Source organism: Galeopterus variegatus, unplaced genomic scaffold, assembly GCF_000696425.1.
Source record: "Galeopterus variegatus unplaced genomic scaffold, G_variegatus-3.0.2 Scaffold752, whole genome shotgun sequence".
Taxonomy (NCBI): Eukaryota; Metazoa; Chordata; class Mammalia; order Dermoptera; family Cynocephalidae; genus Galeopterus; species Galeopterus variegatus.
In genome coordinates this window covers 112,367-134,871 of record NW_007726863.1, presented here as the reverse complement: position 1 = coordinate 134,871, position 22,505 = coordinate 112,367, and the positions used below count along the sequence as shown (strand labels likewise).

General features: G+C 54.5%; 2 protein-coding genes across 2 annotated transcripts in view; both read right to left on the bottom strand.

Moving 5' to 3' along the window:
* The window catches only part of RHOD (ras homolog family member D), a 14,275-nt gene extending 10,164 nt beyond the window's left edge, over positions 1–4,111 (bottom strand). The window contains exons 1-2 of the mRNA XM_008572107.1: positions 4,025–4,111; positions 3,626–3,793 (exon numbers count right to left, since the gene is read on the bottom strand). Coding sequence (XP_008570329.1) covers positions 3,626–3,793; positions 4,025–4,111 — 255 coding nt within the window. The remainder of the gene's footprint in view (positions 1–3,625; positions 3,794–4,024) is intronic.
* A 1,050-nt stretch (positions 4,112–5,161) lies between these two features.
* Positions 5,162–21,806, bottom strand: SYT12 (synaptotagmin XII). Its single transcript, XM_008572071.1, has 7 exons — positions 21,757–21,806; positions 17,275–17,468; positions 14,003–14,395; positions 10,833–11,048; positions 10,026–10,146; positions 8,891–9,024; positions 5,162–7,376 (listed from the first exon to the last, which is right to left on the bottom strand). The coding sequence occupies exons 1-7, from the start codon at positions 21,788–21,790 to the stop codon at positions 7,203–7,205; spliced, it is 1,266 nt and encodes a 421-aa protein (XP_008570293.1). The 5' UTR covers positions 21,791–21,806; the 3' UTR covers positions 5,162–7,202.
* Between the last annotated feature and the right edge of the window lie 699 nt (positions 21,807–22,505).

Genomic DNA, 22,505 nt, shown 5'->3' with positions numbered 1-22,505 from the left:
CGGGGCGGCGGGCGAGGCGTGCAGGGCTGGCCCGGGAGACGCGCTTATGGAGCGCTTACTGTCTGCGGGCGCTGAGGCTGCAGGAGGCCACCCTGGTCTCAAGCGAAGAAGACAAGTAGCTGGACGGTGACAGTGGGGCAGGGGGTGGGACAAAGACGGAGGAGGCACCGGCCCACTTGCCCTGGGAGGAAAGAGGTGGGCGTCAGCCACGTTGGCCTGCCAGCTTGGTGGGGATGGGGGCAGGATCCCTGGCACAGATCCTGCCGGTGACCTTCGCGAATGAATGAATGAACTGCATTTTCACAGGGTTCTGGTGACACAGCACACCACAGTTCTCCTTCCAGGTGTTTCAGGCCAGGTGGGAAGGGGGTGGCCCGGACATGCCTTTATGTGTCAGTTCTTGGTGCTGCCCTGAACTGTCCTCCCCCAGCCAGCACAAGGAAGCTTTGTTGCAGGTGGGTGACCCTGGCTGGGATGTGATCTGGGCCCTGTGACCAAAGGCAAGGTTTGTTTGGGGAGCTGTTGCCTGAATAGTTGAGCAATTTGGGTTTTGGTTTTTGTTTGTTTTTTTGGTTTTTGGCAGCTGGCCGGTGTGGGGATCTGAGCCCTTGACTTTGGTGTTACCAACACCATGCTTTAACCAACTGAGTTAACTGGCCAGCCCAATAGTTGAGCACTTTGGATACCAGGAATAAATTCAACACTGAACTGGAAACTCACTGTCACCTGATCTCTCCAACCTTCTTAGTGGCCAGAGTTTAAATCTTTTCAAAGTAGGCACAAGGGCTTCCCTAGATCTTGGACTGAGTGTTTCCACTGAAGCTTAAAGGAACAGGGGACAGAAGTTTTTGGTTTCTACCAACCCTCTTCCACACTGGTAATGATGTCATCCCCCATGGAATTCAAAGCCAGGCAGGTGAAAAAGCTCCTTCAGCCCCCTTTGAACCTCACTGTGGCCCAATGAGGCAGCCAGGGCAGGAGTTGCTGACCCCCAGTGTGCAGAGAGGCAGAGCCCAGCGTCACTAACTCCTATTCCAGGCTCACCCACCTTCAGGGCTGCTGTCAGCAGCTAAATGGAGCCTCACCTGGATGGAAGGAGCCTCCCCAGGATGGCTCCACCTTTCAGGTGCTCCTTCCTCCCTGAAACTGCCAAATGGCCGGGCAGTGACTTGGCACCAGGCTAGGTGCGTGGCCACTGAGCAGGGCTCCCTGCCCCAAGGAGTGGTGGGGAGGGGCTCTGATCAGCTGTCAGCCTTCTCATCCCCTATCCTCCCTGCTGTTGCTGTCATCAGGCCTCAAGGCAGGTGGGGCCAGCCTGGCGTTGGAGGGAGCTGAGAGTCAGGCAGAGGCGTCTGGCCTGGTTGCTATAGGGATAATCACTCTAATGACACACTTGATGTCTCTCATGCTTTACAGTTTCACTGAACATTTCCTGATAATAACAGCACCCATGAATGGGTTGCAAACCATGGGCAGGCACTGTCCCCTAGGAGGTAGGAATTATTAGCCCCATTTTACAGATGAGAAATGAGGCCCAGAGAGGTTAAGTTCTTGTCTAAGATCCACAGCTAGTAAGAGGCCGAACTGGGATTTGGACCTACGTGTGACCCCAAAGCCAGACTCTCTCCTAACATCGCACCTCATATGCATAGTTTCATTCAGCTCTCAGACTGAGGTGGGCAGAGTGGGTGATCTGCTTCTCCCCATTTTACAGATTTGGGAACTGAGCCTTGGAGAGAGGCAGTGGCTTGTCTTAGGCCAGCAGGACGCAGAGCCAGGATTTGATCTCCAGATGTCAGGCCCCAGCCACACTCCCATTCTACGCTCATCCTTCTGCAAGAAAGACATTAGCCACCGGACCAGGGAAATCTGCCCTAGGTGACAGGGAATTTCCCTGAATATCTGACCTTGCTGGGCCCTGGATCATACTGTTTTCCTGGAGTTTATTTTTGGAGTGGTGGCCCAGGTCACACAGTTTGCCTGGCCAGGGTACTGTTTACTGTTTTTCTGTTTATTGTGACTGCTGTTGACTTTCAGCCCATGTGTGGCTCAGCCCCCTCCAAGCCCCACCAATCCCAAGCCCAGAGTCCTTTGAGAACCCTACACAATGAGATACTGCCCTGCAGACTCCAGAACAGCAGAGGTGGCCAGGCCAGCCCTCAGTCTGATGTGTTGTCCCCTTCTCAGGATGCAGGTGGCCAGACAGGATCTTTCAGCCCCTCAACCAAGTCACAAACACATCAGGGACAGCCTCAAGGCTGACCCGTCACTGTGCCCCCAGAGAGGAGTGTCTGTCTCAAATCTGCCTCCCAGCTGTGGCTCAGGATGTCATGTTCTGTGGCTGGGCAAATGGGAAGGGAAGGAAAAGGACAGAGTGAGGGAAAGAGGAAGGAAGGAAGGAAGATGGACCTGCTCAAAAGAATAAAGAAGCTGAAGAAATGAAAGAAGGAACACATGCTTGCACGGATGAGAGAACACAACACATGACCTGAGTGGGGGTCTGCAGACAGGCGACCACTCTCCAGCCTCCACCTGCTCTAAGGCACCCCTGGCCTTGGCCCCTCTGCCCCATTTTCTGACACCCCACCCCCGTCCTCCCCTGAAGCCAGGAGTGGGGAGCTGTCCCAGTTAATTCTCTGCTTCCCCCGTGTGGCCGCTGTGTTCTCTGCACCGTCACCCACCCCCCATCTGCCTGCTCTGCGTGGGGTTCCTGGCTTGGGGTGTCATCAAGTGCTTGTGGATGGCTGAATGAGGGGAAAGTGCATGCCATGGGGGCAGAACCTCGGAAGTCTGTATCCGCTCCTTGGGATGACTTGGCAGGATGCACAGTCCCTGGTGTGTAGTTCCCGAAGCCCTTGCTTTCCTTGCGCCTCCTTTCATCCCAAACACCAGGTCCCAAGAGGCCTTGTCCTCAGCCTGAATGCCTCCACCCAAACCCCTGACCTAACATTTACCACGTGCCTACTGTGTGCCCGATACTAGGCATGTGATATTTCATTGCATCCTACGAAGTATGTACAATTCTCATCCTCCTTCGACAAATGAGGAAACTGAGGCCCAAAGAAGACAGATAATTTGCCAGGGTCTCACAGCTAGTAAGTGTAAAAGCTGGGATTCAAACCCAAGCAGTAGGGCTCCAGAGCCCATACACACAGAGTCCTCTGAAGTCAGAGGTGCAGGGGCCTTTAGAGACCATCATGTCTAACACCCTCATTCTTTAGATGGGGAACCTGAGGCCCTGAGAGGGGAAGGATCTTATCACATAGCAAGTAAGCAGCAAACCCAGGTCTATGCCAGGTGGGACCAAGGGCCTCTTCTCCCAAGCTTCCTTCTGCCTGGTCTCCCCCAGAACATCCCCAGCCTGGCTGCTGGGGCTGCTAACTTGAGCCCAGGGCTGTGACCTCCAGCACCTGCCTCACCATTCTCCATCTTTCTGGGTGGGATGGGAGGTTGGTAATGGGGCGGAAGTTGGTGGAGAGAGAGGGAGTCTTGTGGCCTGATCTTAGTGCTCATTTAGCCTTTTGGTTTGTCCCTTCGGTGTCTGCAGGTAGAAATGGCCATGGGCATAAGTCAAGTTTGGAGCTGCTGTCAACTACAGATGTGAGAGCCACTCACATCTTCTCACGCTGCTTCTCCTGCACGCAGGCCTGGCCCAGGTGATGCTGCTGGCCAGGTCAGTGACCGCCACACCTGTCTTCTTGGGTGGGGCTCCCAGAGGGGCCTGGGATCCTTGAGGAAGACCCGTGGGTGCGGGGCTGGAGGAGGGGGAGGGAAGAAGAAGGGGCAGGAAGAGCTGGGAATATGGACAGGGGTCAGAGAAGGGGCAGAAACAGGATGGGGGCATTATGAAGGAGAAGGCGAATAGAGGCAAAGCAGCTTCTCTCAGCCCCGGTCCTGCTGAATGAACCCCAGACCTCAAGGTAGCGTGGAGGCCCCCCGCCTGCCCCTCACTGACCAGACAACGCTCACTGACATCCCTCCACGTCACCTCCAAAGCTCCTTAGAGTGGCTCCCTCCCTCAGACCTGCTCCTGCTCAGGACCCCTCCATGGCTCCCCACCGCCAGCAGGATAAAGACCTTCTGCCTCACCCTGGACACTGGAAGCCTCCATAGCCCCGCCCCACCTCGCCTCTTGAGCCTTGGCCCAGCTGTGTCTCCTCTGACACATGTGACACCTTTGCTCCGGCAGTTGGGGCCCTTGACCCTCCTCACACGTACAATCCTGCCCTGCAAGGCCAGTTGTCAAACTTCCACCTCCTTCAGGAAGCCATCCCTGATCTCCGCCCTTCTCGTGAGGTCCTGCAACAGCCTGTCTCATTGCCCTGATTGGGGGGCGACTCCGCAGAAGCTCTTCACAAGTCAGTCCCCGTGGTGGGCAGGCCTCCCGGGGGCTGCCGGGATTCTCATCTAGCTCATCCCTATTCATGTTTCCAGGAGAGGGGTGAGGATGGCAGGGGGGAAGCCACAGCAGCCTGGGATCCCAAGGGGTCTCTCTGATTCCCCTCAGCCTCACCTTCAAGGAGCTGGGGAAGGGGGCAGTGTTGCCTGGTGATCATGAGCACAGGCTCTGGAGCCAGTCTGTGCTTGAATCCCAGCTCTGCAACTTTCTGGCTGTGTGATCTTGGACTAGTTTCCAAACTTTTCTGAGCCCCCATTTCCATGTCTGCAAAAAAGGGGGTGACAACAGTACCTACCTTTAAATGTTGCAGGCTGGGGACCAGCGCTCACTGAATGTGTAAGCCCTTCTCCCCTCCCAGCCTCTCCCTTGGCTTCCCTCTTCCCATCCCTCACTTTGCTTTAGCAAGGTGGAAAACTTGGCTGAGTTTTTGCCACTCCTGCCCTTTTGTATACACTGTTCTCTCTGCCAGAAATGCTTTTCCTGCCTCATCCACCTGATATAATCCTTCCTGCCCTTAGGACTCAGCTGAGTGTCACCACCAGGAACCCTTCCTTGGTGTTCCCCACCAACACCCTCCCCTGCCAGGCTGGCTCAGGGGCCCTTCTTCTGAGTTGCTCAAGCAGCCTGGTGCCATTGGTCTTTGTGATGTCCCCAATCAGACAGGGCCCTCACTCCTCTCTGGGTACCCAGCAGCAGAGGAAGGAGGGCACACAGTAACCCCCATGAGGTCTGAGTCCCTGATTCCTGGAGAAGCCACAAACGTGATTTGGGGCTGAGCAGGGCTCCCTGGAAGCCCCCTCTTCCTGCCCAAGCTTTATTTTGGTTCTAGAATCATTCCAAACAGCATACTCGGTCCCCACCACGGCCATCCTGGGTACACAGTCAACATTTCATGCAGTTAGAGGGAGAGAAAGAGGGGAAAGGGAAGGTGGGAGTGAATGGCCTGCTCTGCATAGCCACTGGCTTAGAAAGGGCTTCCCAGGCTGCAAAGGCCCGCCCAGCCATGCGTGTCCCCCAACCCTGGGCTGACCTCCTGGTGCTGGTCACAGGGTAGACAGCCTGGCCTCAGGGCTGGGCCATGGCTGTGTCAGGTGGGGAGTGCCACAGTCCTGCCTCCAGTCCCATGACCACCCTGGGCCCCTGTTCTAGCCACCCTCCCCATCTCCATGTCATTGGGGATAACTGGTTGGACCTGGGTCTCCGTAGCTCACCAGGGCCAGGGAACAGGGGCAGCTAGCCCGAGAGTTCTTGCTCGTTCCAGTGGGTGGCCCTGCAGAGCAGATGCTGCTGCTGCCTGCTCTGCAGTCCCTGTGACCAGGCAGGTGCACCCACCCATCAACACTTCTCTGGGACTGCCTTTGGTGGATGATAGCGGCGTCAGCCAGTGACACCCTCACTCCAACTGGGCTGGCATGGGAGCCAAAGACTGACTCATATGGGGGTGGCCCAGCCCCTTTGTTTTTGGGTGGGATCCCCGGGGTGCCTTGCACACTCCAGAGCTCCCCCTGGTGGTCAGGCTGAGGCTGCAGTTTGCTGGGCTTCTTCCCTGGCCCCCCCTTTGCTCTGCCTGGCAAGTTTCTGAGATCACTCCCCCAATAAGCGCCTTGCCAAAAATCTCTTTCTCAGCATTTGCTTCTGGGGAACTCAACCAAGGACACCCAGCGTCCTGGGGGTTGGAGCCCTGCTCCAGAGCCACCTCCTTTCCAGTGTGGCAATCACACTTCTCCAGCTGTCCCTCAAGCCACCCTCCTGACTCCCCTGACTTTCCTTCATGCTGCAGCCGCATGCACTGTCCCTCCCCACTGCCACTGCTCCCAGGTCCAGCACAAGGCCTCCTTGTCCCTCACACCTTCCCGGATGCCTGCAGCCTACACCTATGCTGTCAATATTCTGTCTGCCCCACCAGCCCCCACTAGCTGAGGCCCACCTGTGTTATCTGCTTCCCAGCAGGGCTCGAGCTGGAGAGACATCAGCCAATGCTGTGGAGCCAGTGCCTTAATTGCATGGGACTGGTCACAAGGACCTTGCAATGGCTGAGGTAAGGGAGTAGGTTTCATAGAGAATAACTCCAGAGGCTGTGTCCCATGTGGGCCCGCAGGCTTCTGCTGGGCCTGGTCTCTTGGTCTCTTCTCCACGCAGAGGGAGCCCCTTGTCTGCAATGCGTTCATGACGGGAAATGTCGCATCCTGGCCATTGCTTAGGCTGGGCCCCTGCCTGGGCCACTCTCAGTTCTGCAACCAAAGCTTAGCACCTACCTTGTCCAAAAGGCACTCCCTGGTCCCCCTGCCCCAGAGCCACCCAGCTGGGCCAACATTCAGCAGATCACCTGGGGCCAAGGCACCCTGTCTTCCTGATGTCCCAGGGGCCATGTTTTGTGTGTGTTATCCCTGGCCCCCAAAACTCACTGGGTTTCAGTGCATGGCCCTGCTTGGCAGCTAGCCTACCAGGAGGAGTGGGGTGGGGGGAGCTCACTGGCTCTGAGAGGCCGAGTCCCCCTGCCAGACCTAGGGACAGACCTGTTGAGGATCTTAAGAGGGGGCACAATTGGCCAGTGCCCAGTGGTCCTCCCTAAGTCCTGGCCCAGCCACAGCTGGTCCTCTGTGGGAGAGCACCCTGGACCCATGGACACAGCCACCCCTGTTCTTCCACTGAAGTCTGGACAGAGGGACCAGGATGGTTCATAGGGACTCCATGGGGGACCCCAGTGTCATGGTTCCTGCTGCGCTATGAAGAGCACACTGGACAGAGTTGAGTTTGCGCCAGGCTCCAGCGGCTCCACTGCCCATTTGGCCCAGCTTGGCTGCTAGTTTCGCCGGACAGGGTGCCACATGGACACCGGCCTGCGCAGTGTGGCCAGCATCTGGTTCCAGTGTGTGGTGCCCATGCCACTGGCTGATGGCCCGATGATGACGTGGCCCACGTTGTCCCCATGGCCGTCACTGCTGCTCTCAGCCACTGTCACGCGGAGAGAGAGGTCCTGGGGAGGAGGCAACATGGGTGCTGGGGACCAGGAGCAGCCAGAGATCCTCCTTGGCTCCTGGGTCCCAGCCTACAAATGCCAGGCCCCAGGGGGTGCTGGGTGTGGCTCCCCAAACCCTCACCTCTGATCTGGGAGGTGAGGAGACTGGTCCGAGGTCACCCAGCTAATAAGCAGCGGGTGAGGACTTGAACTACATCTGCCTAACCCCACGGCCTTCTTTGGTGCCTCACTGCATGGTGGCAGCTCCAGACTGCCAGGTTCAATGCCAGCCTCACCGGTTCAATGCCAGCCTCACCGGTTCAATGCCAGCCTCACCACTTCCCTGCTGTGGGACCTTGAATAGTGACTTGGGCTCTTGCTACCTCAGTTTCTCCATTTTTAAAATGGTGATCATAATAGCTGCTACCTAATAGGGCTGTTCCAGGAAGGAAAAGAGTTAAAATGTGCAAGATGGTGCCTGCTCAGTCAGAGCATCGCGGAGGTCTCTGGCTGCTATTACTAACGCAATCATGCTGGAGTCACATGATGGAAACAACTTGCTTGAGATCAAAGCAGTGAAGCTGAAACTAGAACCCAGTCCGGCTTCCCTCCTCCTCCTCATCCCCCGTGGTCCCAAGAAGTCTCTAGACCTTGGAGGCTGTGGAGCAGTGGCACGGTGACCTCCTGGGGTGGGAGGGCAGGAGACAGATGGGCAGACTGTCCTACGAGGGTAGCAGGACAAGGCTACGACACCCAGGACCAGCCTGGGATGCTGGGATATTTGCTTGGATTAGGAACACCCAGGGTGAGGGAGAGTTCTGGGCCTTCAAATCTAGACAGGGGTCCTGGGGAGGTGAGATTAAGTGGATTCTGTACAGCCCAGGTCTATGCGGGGCAGATTTTGGCTAAAGGCACAAAGGACTTTCTCACTGTCAGGAGTGCCCAAGGATGGAAGGGCTAGCTAGTGAGGGAGGTAGTGAGACCCTATCCTCTGAAGAATGCAAACAGGGCCACTGGTGTGGCCCAAGCCATATCCTTGCAGTCCCCTCTCCCACGGTCTGTGATGTCCCTGCTGGGAGGGGTCTCCCTGGGGCATGTCACGTTCTGAAAGCCATGGGAGTGTGGGGACCTCAGCAGGGTTGTTGCAGTAGAACCTGGGGAGATTTAAGGCCAGAACTGCCCTGGGTTACCCCTGGCTCATCTCCAGGCCTCTGTAGTTACCTCCACTGGGGACTGTCTTCCCCCAGACCTCAGCTGAGCTATCCTCTCTCCTGCAGGAAGCCTTGACCATGAAATTCTGGGATGCTCTTTGTCCAGGGATTGTCCTGCCTGTTCCTTGTGAGCACCAAGAAAGCAGTGCCTGTATCCCCAGCATCCACCACAGGGGATGACACCCCGAGGGTGCTCAATAATTGCTTCTTGGCCAGAAAGGTGATGGCTTGAAGCAAACCATAACCACCTGCAAGAGCCCTGAGAAGCGAAGCCTGGGGGATGGAGTGGCCCCAGGACCCTTGGGTGGCCCAGCTCCTCACCTGGAGCACAATGGCTGGCACTGAGAAGATCATGGCTTCGTTGAAGACGGGGTTGGGGTCGTCCCTCTTCACGGCCGTCTTCTTCTTGCTCATCTTCCTCCCGTCTTGCAGCAGGTACACCTTGACGAAGGGGTCTGCGGGTGGGGGTGGGGTGGTGAGGGCCACTGCCAGCCTCACTTGGCACAGCCCTGCTCCGATCAGCTCAGCCCACTGGCTCCAAACTCCCCAAACCTTCACTACTGCCATCATCTCCTATAGTCCTGCCATCGGTCCCTTATTGTTTTTCCCATCTTACAGGCTCACTCAGCCAAGTCAGGAGAGGGCTGGGCTTTGGACGCAGCAGCCTGCCTTGGCCCACACGCTCCCGTCGCATGATGCTCTGGGGAGCTCAGCAGACCCACTACTTTTCATTCTATAAATGGACCGAGCACAGACGTCAGCCCTGAGTCACCGAGTGCCTGCTCAGCAGAGCCTGACTCAACAGTGTGCAGTTCTGAAATAACGAATTGCCGTCTGGCCATCACCTGTTGCTCACTGGGTGTCCTTGCTGCACCTGTCTGGACCTGAGGTCCCCCCACACTTGGGACTCCCAATAGGTCGGGCTCCCCAGCCCTCTGCTTTCAGTTACCCAGAGTGTGGCTGCCTCCGTGGGTCACCGCTTTGGGAAGGGCTGGGGGGTCCTGCAGACCTGGGGCATGAGGTCCTGCTCGGCACCCACTGGGTCCTGTCACCCCAACCCAGTGGCCCTGGCTCCCCTTTGGAGTCTGGGATGCTGCCCTGTCTCTGGGAGTGAATTCTCCATCATGAATTCCAGTTCTGGGAAGCAGGTGTCCACCTTGGTCCCCTGCCTAGTGCTCCCAGCCCTAAGTGCTGCCTCCTGCTCTCAGACCCCTGTCACTCTGCCCCCTTCCTCACTCTGTCCTCACAGGGGCTCCCTGCCACCCTCCAGGGCTCCCATGTCTCCCCAGCTGGATTAATCTTCCCACTGTAGGGTTCCTGAACTCCGCTGAAGCTGTGTGGGGCCCTGGCACTGTGCCCCACACCTGCTGATGCCTCCAGGCGCCCACGGCACAGCAGCTGGGCCACCGCTTCCATTGAGCCACATGGAGGAGCCAGGTAGCCCACAGGGCCTTACCCGCTGTGGTCTTGTCATTGGTCCAGATGAGATTCTTGGCCTTCACCACGACCACGGTGAGGCGCTCGGCTGTGGGGAGGTAGCTGAGGGACAGCAGGATCTCCCCGACAGCGTCGGCGGCCTGGAGGACAGGTGGGTGGCTCAGGGGGCTGCTCTCCCCAGGACTCCCCCCAGGGATCCAGGGAAAGGCAGAAGCTGCCTTCTCCAGACAGAAGCTGCTGCTCTTGGGACCCCTTCCAGGGCACCAGGCTAGCAGGACTGAGAAAGGGACAGCCACCCCCCCACCCCATGGAACATGCACCACCCCTCTCTTTCCACTGGGTGTGGGACTGCCTTAGAAGGAGGGCCAGAGGTTGCCTGTCAGATGCAGGAGTCAAATGCAGTTTTGTTCCCTCATTCCAGGCCAAGGAGAACATGCTGAGATAGTTTTACATAGAGATACAAGTGCAATGGAATTAGATCATTTGCTTAAACACAGTGATGATGTTCCCTGAGCACTCCTACACTTATAAAAGTAAACCAGCTTGGAGTCTACCTGAAATAATCTACTTTAAGGCCAAAGGATGCTTGCCTAACAGAAGCTCTGTAGGAATAGAACCTCTGAAGGTTTGATGGTAAAAGCAGTAGACAAGCTGCACACAGTGCGCAGCAAGTTTTCATCTTTTGCCCGCAGTAGACAGAGTTTCCTCGAATGAGGCTCAGGTCTTCTCTGCTCTCCTCATGGTGCCAGGATTCAGGCTGCTGCAGGGGACAACAGTCCCTGCTCAGAAGTGCGTGCGTGCGTGCTCTCTTCGGGGTCACGCTCACCTTGTTCTGGTCCTGTAAGTAGAGCCAGCCGCTGAAGGGCTGCAGCGGAAGGTCGAGCACAGAGAGCTTCAGCTCCACCACCCCCGTGCTGACGTTCCGCTCGTCCTCATCAATGCCAAACACAGAAAACCGCAGGCTCTTCTCCTCCAGGGCTGTGGGATCCAGGGGAATGGAGAACTTCTCATCGAAGTAGATGGAGTAGGCATTCCTCTGGATCTGCAGAGAGCAAGGGTCGTGAGGGAGCGCCAAAGCTGGAGAGGTGGCAGTCAGGGGCCTGAGAGGCTGCGGCAGGGACAGCACCAGAAAGGGAGTCCACAGGCCTGGGTTCTAGGCCTGGCTCTGTTGTCCCCACAACCTCAAAGCTGATCCTTCCTTTGGTGGTTCATCCTTGAAGGTTTAAAGCCCCCTGTCCTCTCATCAGTGGTGGCCAATCTAGTGGCCCAGCATTTGAAGCTTCCGCAATCTAATCCTAACTAATCCCCCTGCTGAGGATGGGGCCTCAGTGCCTGTGGTGTTACAGGACCCTCGTGATGCTCTGGCTGAGCTGGTCTCTATATTCTTACATCTGCTCGAGGCCCGTGCTGGGCCAGGCATGCAGTGGGTGTGGGATAGTTGTCTGTGGAGCCAAGAGCCATTGATGTCCCAGCGGCTTGTAGGATGGATGGATGGATGGATGGATGGAAGGATGGATGGATGGAAAGATGGATGGATGTAGTGACTAGCCAAGGCTGGGCAGACTCCGTTTTCAAGCCCAGTCTTGCCAGGTGGGCGCCACTGGCCTCCTCCCAGGAAGCCGTGGGCAGGCCCCCGGAAAGGTGCACTCGCGGGCACTGCTCTCCCTTCCGTGGGGGGCTGCCTTAGTCACTGCCTGGTGATATTTCAAGAGAGGAGCTCTCAGCCCTGGCACCTCGCCTGAGGCGGGGGGGCTGCTCAGCCTGAGAGCAGCCACCCACTTGGTGGGGTTGGCCAGTTGTGATGCTGGGAAGCCTGCCTTCCAGGGAATAAATCCGCCAGCACCTCCAGCCACCCTGAGCCGCACTCTTCTGCCACTGCCTGGGCTCTGGGAAGCCTCCTTTTTTGGTGATCCCTGGGCGCCACATTCCCCCCACTGTCCCCGGCTTGAGGCTCTTCAAGGCCTCCTTGACAGCATGGGATAAAGCCTCCCTCCTGTTCTCCTGACCTCAGCACTCAGGCTCTTCATAATCTTCTGATTCTCTCTCTCCTTCCTCCTGCCAAACTAGCCTAGGGACTGTTCCCTGCCCACAGGGCCTCAGGCACCCCTGCCCATCCATTCTCTGAGTGTTGTGCTTTATGGGCACACAGGTAGAGGAGGACGGGAACCCTGGGTTCAAGTCCTGGATCTCCTGCTTACTTGTGGGTTGTCTTGGGCAAAGTACTTTCCTGAGCTTCTGTTTCCTTCTCAGTAAGATGCCTTAAGAGTCTGTCTTGTCGGCCTCGGGGGGCTAACGAGAGAATCACGGATGTGCTGGGCTCGGTGGACCAGGTTCTCAGCATACATCAGGCAATGGGGGCTGCTGTCTGGCAATGTCCATCCTTGAGAGATGTGCCCAGAACTAGCCAGAGTCCTCCAGGCAGCCTAGGCCATAGACAGCATGGATTGGGCTCTACAGGAGCTCTTCATGGTCCCGAGAGCTAAGTACTGAGCATTTATCAAGAGCTGACCTAAGGACTTTACATGTATTAACCCATCCCTTCCTGAATAATTATGATGCCCATCTGACAGATGGGGAAACTGAGTCACAGGGTGCTTAAGTGATTTACCCAAAGTCACACTGCTAGGAAGTGGCGGAACTGGGATCTGAACCCAGGTAGTCAGACTCCAGGGTCCTGCTCCTAACCACCCGCTGTACAGCCTCTCTGAAGCTGGGCCACCCCCTCTTGGAGCCCCACATACACAGGGCTGGGGTCAATTCTAGACCCTCCCAGAGTGATGGGGCTAGGATGGGAGAGGGATGACAGTGTCCACCCTGAGGAGTATCCAATTTTCTGCATAATAAAAGTGACCAGACAGAGGTGGGTCTCTGAGGAGTGTGAAGGCACTTGGTCCTGTAGGTCCTCAGGCTCTTCCCGCTCAGGTCAAAGGCCACTGCATGTCAACCGCACCCATCTCAGAGCACTTGGCCTCAGCACCTGGACGCCACCTCTGTCCATGCCAGAGCTACCTGCTGCCAGGCAGTAGGTTGTGTCTCATGTTGGCTTGGCTCCCTCTTGGCAAGGTGGAGGCCCCCATAGAGGGCAGCCTGGGGGTGATGGGTGCCCCCCTTGCTCCTCCTGGCTTACTCCCCACCCTCCCCCACCTGGCTCTCAGTCCTAGGAGCTGACCTCCCTGACTACATCACCAGGCTCCCCTGGCCTCAGGCGTCTGGTGGGGGTCACTAGAGGGCACTGGAGGTCAGAGGGAGACTGAGGTGCTTTTCCCTGAGGGCCTTCTCTGCAGTATCACTTCAGGCTAACCACGTCCCTTGACCACAGGCACAGCTCCTATCAAGGTGGCCCTCTCCGTATACCTCTCTCCTTCTGGGCCCTTAACCTCATCTGCCCCTCTTCCCTTCAGACCTGGAGTGGGACTGCCCCTCCTCCTGCTAGACCTGAGGTTGCCCACACCCCGCCCACACCACTGAAACAGTCCTGCTATGAAGCTCTCACCACATTAGCCGACTGGAGCAAGCCACCCCTGTCCTGCCAGGACTCCATTTTTTTTTTTTTTTTTGTCCTTTTTGAGACCAGCCGCACCGCGCTCAGCCAGTGAGCGCTGTGAGCGCACCGGTCATCCCTATATAGGATCCGAACCCGCGGCGGGAGCGCTGCTGCTGCACTCCCAGCGCCGCACTCTCCCGAGTGCGAGTGCGCCACGGCTCGGCCCAAGGACCCCATGTTGACACAGGTACAGATGTGGAAATGGACAGTTGCCACGCCCTGAACTTGCATGCTACAAGGGCTAGGAACTGCGCACACTGGGCGCCCTCAGGTGGAGGTCCCCAACTCCTGGTTCTGTCCTCACTACAGTCCACACCTGCCACTCTGAGATCAGCATCCAGACACGCTCTCTAGCGCCCTCCTGGGATCCTTCCTGGCCCCACAGTCCTGCCTGCCTGGGGAGGGGTCTAGTGAGCCCAGAGCACACCTCTGCCGCCCCCAGCCCCACTTACCCGAGAAATGCCCACGATCTGCTCGTCGGGCAGAAGGCTGACGCGCATGAAGCAGGACTCGAAGCTGGCTTCCTCCCGCTCCAGGAGGTCCCTGCCCTGCAGCACAGCCACGTGGAGGGTGTGGGAGGCAGCATCGTAGTCCATGCTCACTTCCACCTGGCCCAGTGTGAAGTCCTGCCCAAAGGTGTTGCTCACAGAGGAGATGGAGTTCAGGGAGTCGGCAGACTGGGACTTCCGGAGGGTCCCATAGGGGGCCAGGTCTAGCTCGCGGCCCATCAGCTCCAGGGGCCCCAGCTCGCTGATGCTCTCAAAGTTGTCCTCGATGCTGAGGCTGCCTTTGCGGCTGGGTGGCCTCCGAGTGCTGGCCTGCTGGGCATTCCAAACAGACACTCTCTGGGGGGGAGAAAAAGGGGCACGGGAGCATCACAAGGTCACAGCATGGTTGTGAGGAGACAGCAAGGAGATGCCTAAGCCCTGTTCATTCAAGGTACCTCCAGGTTCCCCTTTCACAAAAAGTGCATCCCTTAGTTAGGAAGGGAGAACTTGTTTAATGTCATTTCATGTCACTTAGTTTTGTCTCCTTAATCAGAATGTAAGAAAGCTTTTTCTCAAAATGTTTACTTACAGGGACAGAATTCTACACATAAATATGTCAACTGCACTGATGTTTATAAAAAGAAAAAGTAGTTAGCAATCTAAGTGTCCAGCACAAGAGGAATGGGTAAGAATACTAGGGTGTAGTCAATAGGTGATCGAGCAGTTCAAAGGAGGTTTACAAAAATGTTTACAACTTGAGAAAGCTTTCATGTTGGGTACCACAAGCCCAAATATTCAAATCTTTTTTCTTTTGGCAGCTGGCCAGTAAGGGGATCTGAACTCTTGACCCTGGTATTTTCAGCACCGCACTCTGAGTGAGCTAATCATTTGACCAGGCTCAAATATTCAAATTTTCCTTTTCTCTAAATTAACAAAAGAAAACAAAAGTCCTTGTACCATAAGCATCTCATGTATCTTCATTACCATGTTTATCTCCACCTAGTCTTCATTACCCTAATTTTTAATGGCTCCCCAACTTTTTTATTGAGCAGATAATCATAGTTTATTTTACTATTCCCTTCCTGTTGGACATTTACGTTGTTTCTAATTTTTACAAGTACAAGTAATGCAGCATCAAATAGCTTTCTTAAAATCCTGGCTCAGGGGCCGGCCCAGTGGCGCACTGGATAGTGCGCCGCTTGGGAAGTGCGGCGGCGCTCCCGCCCGAGGGTTCGGATCCCACATACAGACCGGTTCCCACTCACTGGCTGAGTGAGGCGCGGGGGCAACACCGAGGGTTGCGATCCCGTTGCCGGTCCCCGGTCCGGTGCGGGGGCGACACTGAGGGTTGCGATCCATTGCCGGACACGGAAAAAGACAAAAGACAAAAAAAAAAATCCTGGCTCAGAGGACTCAGTCCTTTTGAAGGCTTTTGACACATTATGCCAAAATGCTCTTTGGAAAAGTTGTCCCAACTTATACCTTCTCTCCCCAATGAACAGAGTGCAAGATAGTCCCCCTGTCATCCCAAATGAATGAGCATGTGGGACCCATATCTGGTAACAGATTCTGGCTGTGCTCTCCGGAACTCTATATGGTGTTTGAAGAATTCTCTGCCAAGTGTTGATGATGAAACATTCAGTAATATATACTGAGAACCCTAAAAATGTTTGTACTCCCTGATATAGTAATTCCACACCTGGGCATCCACCCAAAGTACATTATCCCAAATGAAGACAAAGTTTTACATACAAAACATTCACTATATTATTTATAATGGCATTTAGTAAATCATGGCACATGTACGAGAAGGAATCTCATGCAGCCATTAAATGATACTTATGATGGGTACTTAATGGTGTGAGAAAATGCTTCAGCTCTAAGTGACATGAAAGAACAGGGTATAAAATTCTTTTTTTTTTTCTCCCTTTTTGTCTTTTTTCGTGACCGGTAACGGGATCGCAACCCTCGGTGTCGTGCCCGCACCACGCTCAACCAGTGAGCAGACCGGTCTCTGTATGGGATCTGAATCCTCGGCGGGAGCGCCACCGCACTCCTAAGCGCCGCACTCTACCGAGTGCGCCACCGGGCCGGCCCCAGGGTATAAAGTTCTATGTAACAAGAAAGTCAAGGCTTCCGATCCCCATACCAGCCTGTTGCGCAAAAAAAGTAAAAAGTAGATATGACACCCTTTGTGTAAAAACTGTGCGTGAAAAAAAAACTGGGAGCGTAGATTAAAAATACTGGAAAGAAATGTATCGAAATGCTAGTAGTTAAAAAGCAGCTAACAGTTGCTTGCCTTTGGGTGGTGGCTTTGTTTTTTTTATTTTTTTTTATTTTTTAAAAGATGACCGGTAAGGGGATCTTAACCCTTGACTTGGTGTTGTCAGCACCACACTCACCCAGTGAGCAAACCGGCCATCCCTATATGGGATCCGAACCCGTGGCCTTGGTGTTATCAGCACCGCACTCTCCCGAGTGAGCCACAGGCCGGCCCTTTTTTTTTAAAAAAATTATTATTATTATTATTTTTTGACCAGTAAGGGTCAGCACCACGCCCACCCAGTGAGCAACCGGCCATCCCTATATGGGATCCGAACCCGTGGCCTTGGTGTTATCAGCACCGCACTCTCCCGAGTGAGCCACAGGCCGGCCCTTTTTTTTTAAAAAAATTATTATTATTATTATTTTTTGACCAGTAAGGGGATCGCTACCCTTGGCACAGTGTGGTCCGCACCGCGCTCAGCCAGTGAGCACAGTGGCCATCCCTATATAGGATCCGAACCCGCGGCCTTGGCGCTATCAGCGCTGCACTCTCCCGAGTGAGCCATGGGGCCGGCCCCAAGGGTGGTGGCTTTGGGGAGATGTTTTTCTTCTTATATTTTCCTGTATTTTTCACAGGATTTTTCTTTTCTTTTTTTCAAAGCAAGTCAAATAAAGCAGTGGGAGTGGAAAAGGAACAGAGAAATCTGTAACTGGTTGTGATCAATTAGTTGTAAACACCACTGCACTCGGACTGCCTCACAGGACGGTTTTTAAAACGGAAAGCATTCATTCATTCAACAAGTATTTACTGGCTACCTAGCACTGGGCTAGGAGTTGAAGACAAGAGGGGTCTAGGCCCCATTCACAGGAGGGATGAGCGAGAGGAGAGGAACTGAGGCTGATCCTGAGAGCGGACGGTGGGGGTTTGCGGGGCACAGTCCGGTGTGTACCTGTGGGAGCAGAAGCCTCACCTTCTGCCTGGCCTCTGCAGAGGTCTCGCCGTACTTCTGCTGAAGGTACCTGTAGTCGTAATTTGGGAATGGGGATGGGCTGGGAAAGCTCCCTGACGTCCAGAGCTTCCACAGGCTCACAGCTGCGATTCCCAGCAGTGCCAGGGCCCCTGCAGCGTAGACACCCACTTCCCAGCCAGGGGGACTTTTGATGACTGCAAGGCAAGGGTAGTCTCTCATTAGTGAGCCTGTGGCCCCCCCAGTAGTTACAGACCCCCACCCAGGGAGCAGGTTGTTCAGCACTGACTTACTTATTCACTGAACAAGTGTTTACTGGGTGCCTACTAGGTGCCAGGCGTGGTGCTGGGTGCTGGGGAGCCAGTGTAGAACAAGACACAAACTTGTGTCTTCTGCTTCTACCCGCTTCCCCACGCACATACACATTTCTACTGTGCAGAGACTTGGGTAGAGCAGGTGAAGTGCTGTGAACAATGGTCAGATATTCCTTAGGCTTTGAACAGATAGGGTCGTTCTTGCCTCTTTGAATTTTGTGACTTCATAGCCTTCAGAAGACCTCCTGGTTTCAGAGAGTCAAAGCAGCCTTTCAGAGTCTGAGACAAGAGGAAGGAGATTTGGAGGAGAAAAAAGACTCTATTTTTGCCTCAAACCACATCCAGAACAACCCAGTGTCCATCAGCTGATGCGTGGTATATAAATGTGGCACATCCACACAATGGAACATGATTTGGCAATAAAAAGGAATGAAGGTACTGATACGTGTGACAACATGGATGACCCTCGAAAACATCTTGCTAAGTGAAAGAAGCCAGTCACAAAAGACCACATGTGCTACGATTCTACTGATATGAAATGTCCAGAGTAGGTGAATCGATACAGACAGAACATAGACTAGTGATTACACAATATACTAAAAACCATTTAACTGGACACTTTAAGTGGGTGAATCATATGCAAATCTCTTACGAAAACAAACAAAACTCAGCCAAAAGTGAGGGGTAGCTGCAGGCCATACAGGGATTAGAGACAAATCCAGATGCTTGAAAGCTTTTTCTCCACCAGAGTGTAAATAACTCTCCTTATCTGAGCTTCACTGTCCCCAAGCATAGAAATGAACTACTCCCTCAGCCGTGGTGGGTGAGTCCTCACCTTAGCACGGTGCTTGGCATGTGGTAGGATAATCCATGTTAAAAGATCTTGCCTCCCTCTACTTGGAAACCTGCCTGTTTCCCCAAAGGAAGCCAAGAAGATATTGGGAGCCAATGAGATATTGGGATTCATTTTGCAGAAGGTCCCATAGTTGGCAAATATAGTTCTCTAAACCAATCTCAGTACTGCCTCTATACTCAATTCAAAAGGGGAAACTGAGGCACAGAAAGGCTAAAGAACTTGCCCAAGGTCACAGAACCAGGAAGGGGTGGCACTAGAATTCCATCTCTGGCAGCCAGACTCCAGAGCAAGCAGGGGCCACCACTGCCCCACTGGCCTCGACCCAGCGCAGTTCCCTGGCAGCAAGGTGGAGAGAGGTGGGGAGGGCATTTCAGGGGTGGAGACTTATCAGCACACATCCACTGGGCACCTCGCGTGTGCCAGCACCCTGTGGGCACGGGGAGCCAGGGCTGGGTGAGTCAGTCCCAGGCCCGGTTTCTGTCCTTAAGAAGCTTACAGTGGAGGGGGCAGGGTGAAGCGGGCAATCAACAGACAAACCAGGGTGCTAGGAGTCATGGTGGGGACAGCCCAGGAAGGCTTCCCGGAGGAGAGACATGTGAGCTGAGAAACAAAGAGGAGCAAGAAGAGTGCTGGGCCATGGCCACAGGAGCTGAGTTTGGGGCAGGAAGAACGGAGGGACATCAAAAGGCCAGAGTGAGGGGGGCTGGCCGGTTACAGCAGTTCAGATGCCCTGAAGAACAAAACCCCCCAAAATAAAAAGGACAGAGTGAGCAGAGTGCCCTGCGGGCAAAAGAGAGTGGTGGCTCCTTGCCACCATGGCCCCAAAGCCTGGTCGCACAGGGAGGAATCCCGCAGCACGGCAGCCCCTCCAGCAGGGGAAGCCTCAGTCCTGCTCTCTTCGCGACCCACTGTCTCTAGCCAGAATCCACAACACCAGCTCACGCCAGCGAAGGTCAGGACCCAGCCTTCGGCCTGATACTCATCCAGCACTGAGCATGCTATGAGGCCCTGTTCACTTTCTAGAAGTGGGAAACTGAGGCTGAGAGAGGCAAAGAGCACATCTATTTATCTGCTCAAGGCCACAGAGGTGAGAAAGGCCGAGCCTGGGTGCAGGGACCTTGGCTCTCAGGCAAGTCATCCGGCCTTTCTGGGCTTCAGCCTCCTCATCTGGAAAACGGACATGACGACAAAAACATCCCCCATCCAGTGGTCCCACCCTGGAAAATTTATTCTAAGGAGAAAATCCCAACAAGTTTTATGTCTGGTGTGAGTCATAGAGGCTGTATTTATAACAGCAGAAATCTGGAAACAGCCTAAAGGCCCCACCAAGGGGCTGGTGGTGCTGTCTTGGGAGGAAATGTCACTGGCCTTTGAGAATGACAGTTAAGGTCATTCAGAATGACACTGTGCCATGCAGAGAAACGTTTCCAGCATTGTTAAGAGAAAAAAAAAAAAATCAATCCTTAGCATGGTATAGCCACACAATTTTGATGTAAAAATCACATAGGCTGTGGACAAGGGTCAAAATAGGGATGGAGAGACTGCAAGCAAACCCTACTTACTCCTGACTTGTCCTGCTGCGAGAATGTGACTCGTGGGCTAAGTAAAGCCACAACAAAGAGATCTATGGAGGGTCCCAAGCCCAGCCCTGACAAGGCTCTGGAATGTTCTATGAGTCTGGTGAATAGGGGATGGGAGAGAAAGGACTGGGTCAACTGAAGAATGATGTGCATGCTGCCCTAGCCAGGTTACAGCAGGGGCTGGCCAGACGGCAGGACCAGAGGTCCAAGGTCCGAGCAGGTGACAAGTGGGCATAGGGAGGTGTCCCCCTGCTCATGAGGACCCAGGTGCTGAGAGACAGAAGCCTGCATTCGGGTGGCGGAGAAGGGTCAGGGCTAGGGGCACAGAAGGAAAAGCCTCAGGGAGGTGACATGAAATGACAATTAATACTCATCTACTGATTGATTTTTATGGAGTACCAGCCTTGGGGAGATATAGGAAGAATTCCCAAGGGAAGTGAGATCTAAGCTAAGACCAGCAATGAGCAATTATTATTATTAACAATAATAATTAGTTCCCCTTAGAAAGCACTTACTATTTGCAAGCCCTGTTCTAAGCACTTCATATGTATTAACCCACTGAGTCCTCAGAACAATCCTGTGGTTATTGAGCACCTTATAGGGTGCTCAGAGCTGGATGAGTATCAGGCTGGTTGAGTGAGGTAGGTTCTATAATTATCCCAATTTTGCAGATGAGGAAGCTGAGGGGCAGAGGAGAATTTGCTACCAGACAGTCTGGCTTCAGATCTGCACTCATAACCTTGACACCAGACCCAAGGACTTAGCCAGGCAGAGGCAGAGAAGAATCCCAGGCAAAGGGAATGGCACGTGCAGAAGCCTGGAATTGGCAGACAGTCGTATCTGCCCTGATTTGACCACTTCACACACATTAGGCCACTGAATCTTCCCATCAGTCCTTGACGCAGGCCTCATTGTCCCCATTTTACAGATGAGTAGGTGGAGGCTCATAGAGGTTTCTTCACTTGCCCAAGGCCATGCCAGGGCTTTGGCCAACACCTGTGAGCCTGCAGATGAAAAGTAAGGATCCCTGGCTGGGGGTTGAGAAAGATAGTCCCTGATCCATCCTTCAGATCAGCCCTGGGCTGCCTGGGGGCTGTGTGTGGGAGCTGGAGTGATGGGGAGCACTGGCCCAGGACTTGGGAAACCTGAGTTCATCTGTAAACGATGAGGAGAAAAGATGGCATGCCTAATGCAGCTCTGACGGCACCCACCATTGATTGGCGGGGCTGCAGAAGTGTGTCTGAACACTCCCAGGCCATCCCGTAGTGTAGTACTGCGATCGATTAGCTGTGCCTGCCAGGTCACAGGCGGAAAGGTGGAGCCGCCTGGCAGGCCATCTGTGGATTGGGTGACCTCTGAGTTTAATGCTCCATGAATCTAACATTGACCTTCCTGGATTTTCTTTCACTTGATATGCTCCAGGAAGGGCCCCCAGGTGAGTGGGTTCCATGTCACAGGCTCATTCTCAGGAAGCAGCGGGACAAAGGTCTCCCGGCGGATCCCCTCTCTCCCAGAGGGAGTCACTTGAGTGGAAAGATGAAGAGACCTTAGACTGGTCTAAGCTTGGTGTCCCCAAGGCCGTGTGACCTTGGGCAAGTCACTGACTATGCTTATCAGCACAACAGGGTGTTATTTGTGTCCCCCTGACAGCTCCCACCCCAGTCCTGATGTGAAGAAGGTCCCGTGAGACGATCTGCAGATGTGATCCCCGGAGGGGCTTGCCTCAGGAACTCACCACTTAGGTGGTATTCTGCAACATCCACAGCCATGATGCCCTCTGCAGTCGATGTGTCTGGAAAGGAAAAGAGAGTCAGCAGAGAGGGCTGTAGAGGGTCACCAACCCCAATCCTATGTCCTGACCTCCATGGCGCCTATGTGCCTGTCATCAGGAGCTCACACTCAGCTTGTGAGGGGAGCCCTGCCAAAGGTAGGTGTTTTTTTTTTTTTTTTTGTCTTTTTCCACGTCCAGCAATGGATTGCAACCCTCAGTGTCGCCCCCGCACCGGACCGGGACCGGCAACGGGATCGCAACCCTTGGCGTTGCTCCCGCGCCCCGCTCAGCCAGTGAGCGGGAACCGGTCTGCACGTGGGATCGGGCGGGAGCGCCGCCGCGCTTCCCAAGCGGCGCACTATCCAGTGCGCCACCGGGCCGGCCCAAGGTAGGTGTTTTTTAAATGGCACTTTAAAAAATAGTGGGCTGGCTGATTCTGCTGGTTTCAGTGCAGTGTTATAACACCAAGATCAAGGGTTCAGATCCCCATATCGGCCAGCCACCAAAAATATATATAGTTTTTTTAAAAAAGGTGTTTAAAGCTCTTTTCAAGCATATAAGACCTTAGAATTCCAGGGCTTGGCCTGTTAGCTCATTTGGGAGAGCTTGGTGCTAACACCAAGGTCAAATGTTCAGGTCCTGGTTCAGATCCCCAGATTGGCCAATGCCAAAACAAAAACAAACAAAAAACCCTCCAAGGTTCCAGCTAAAAC

Coding starts and splice junctions, on each gene's coding strand:
- SYT12 (XM_008572071.1), bottom strand. CDS start 21,790: ATGGCTGTGGATGTTGCAGAATACCACCTAAGTG. Junction 17,469..21,756: donor TGCAGAATACCACCTAAGTG/GTGAGTTCCTGA, acceptor CTTGCCTTGCAG/TCATCAAAAGTCCCCCTGGC. Junction 14,396..17,274: donor CTGCAGAGGCCAGGCAGAAG/GTGAGGCTTCTG, acceptor TCTCCCCCCCAG/AGAGTGTCTGTTTGGAATGC.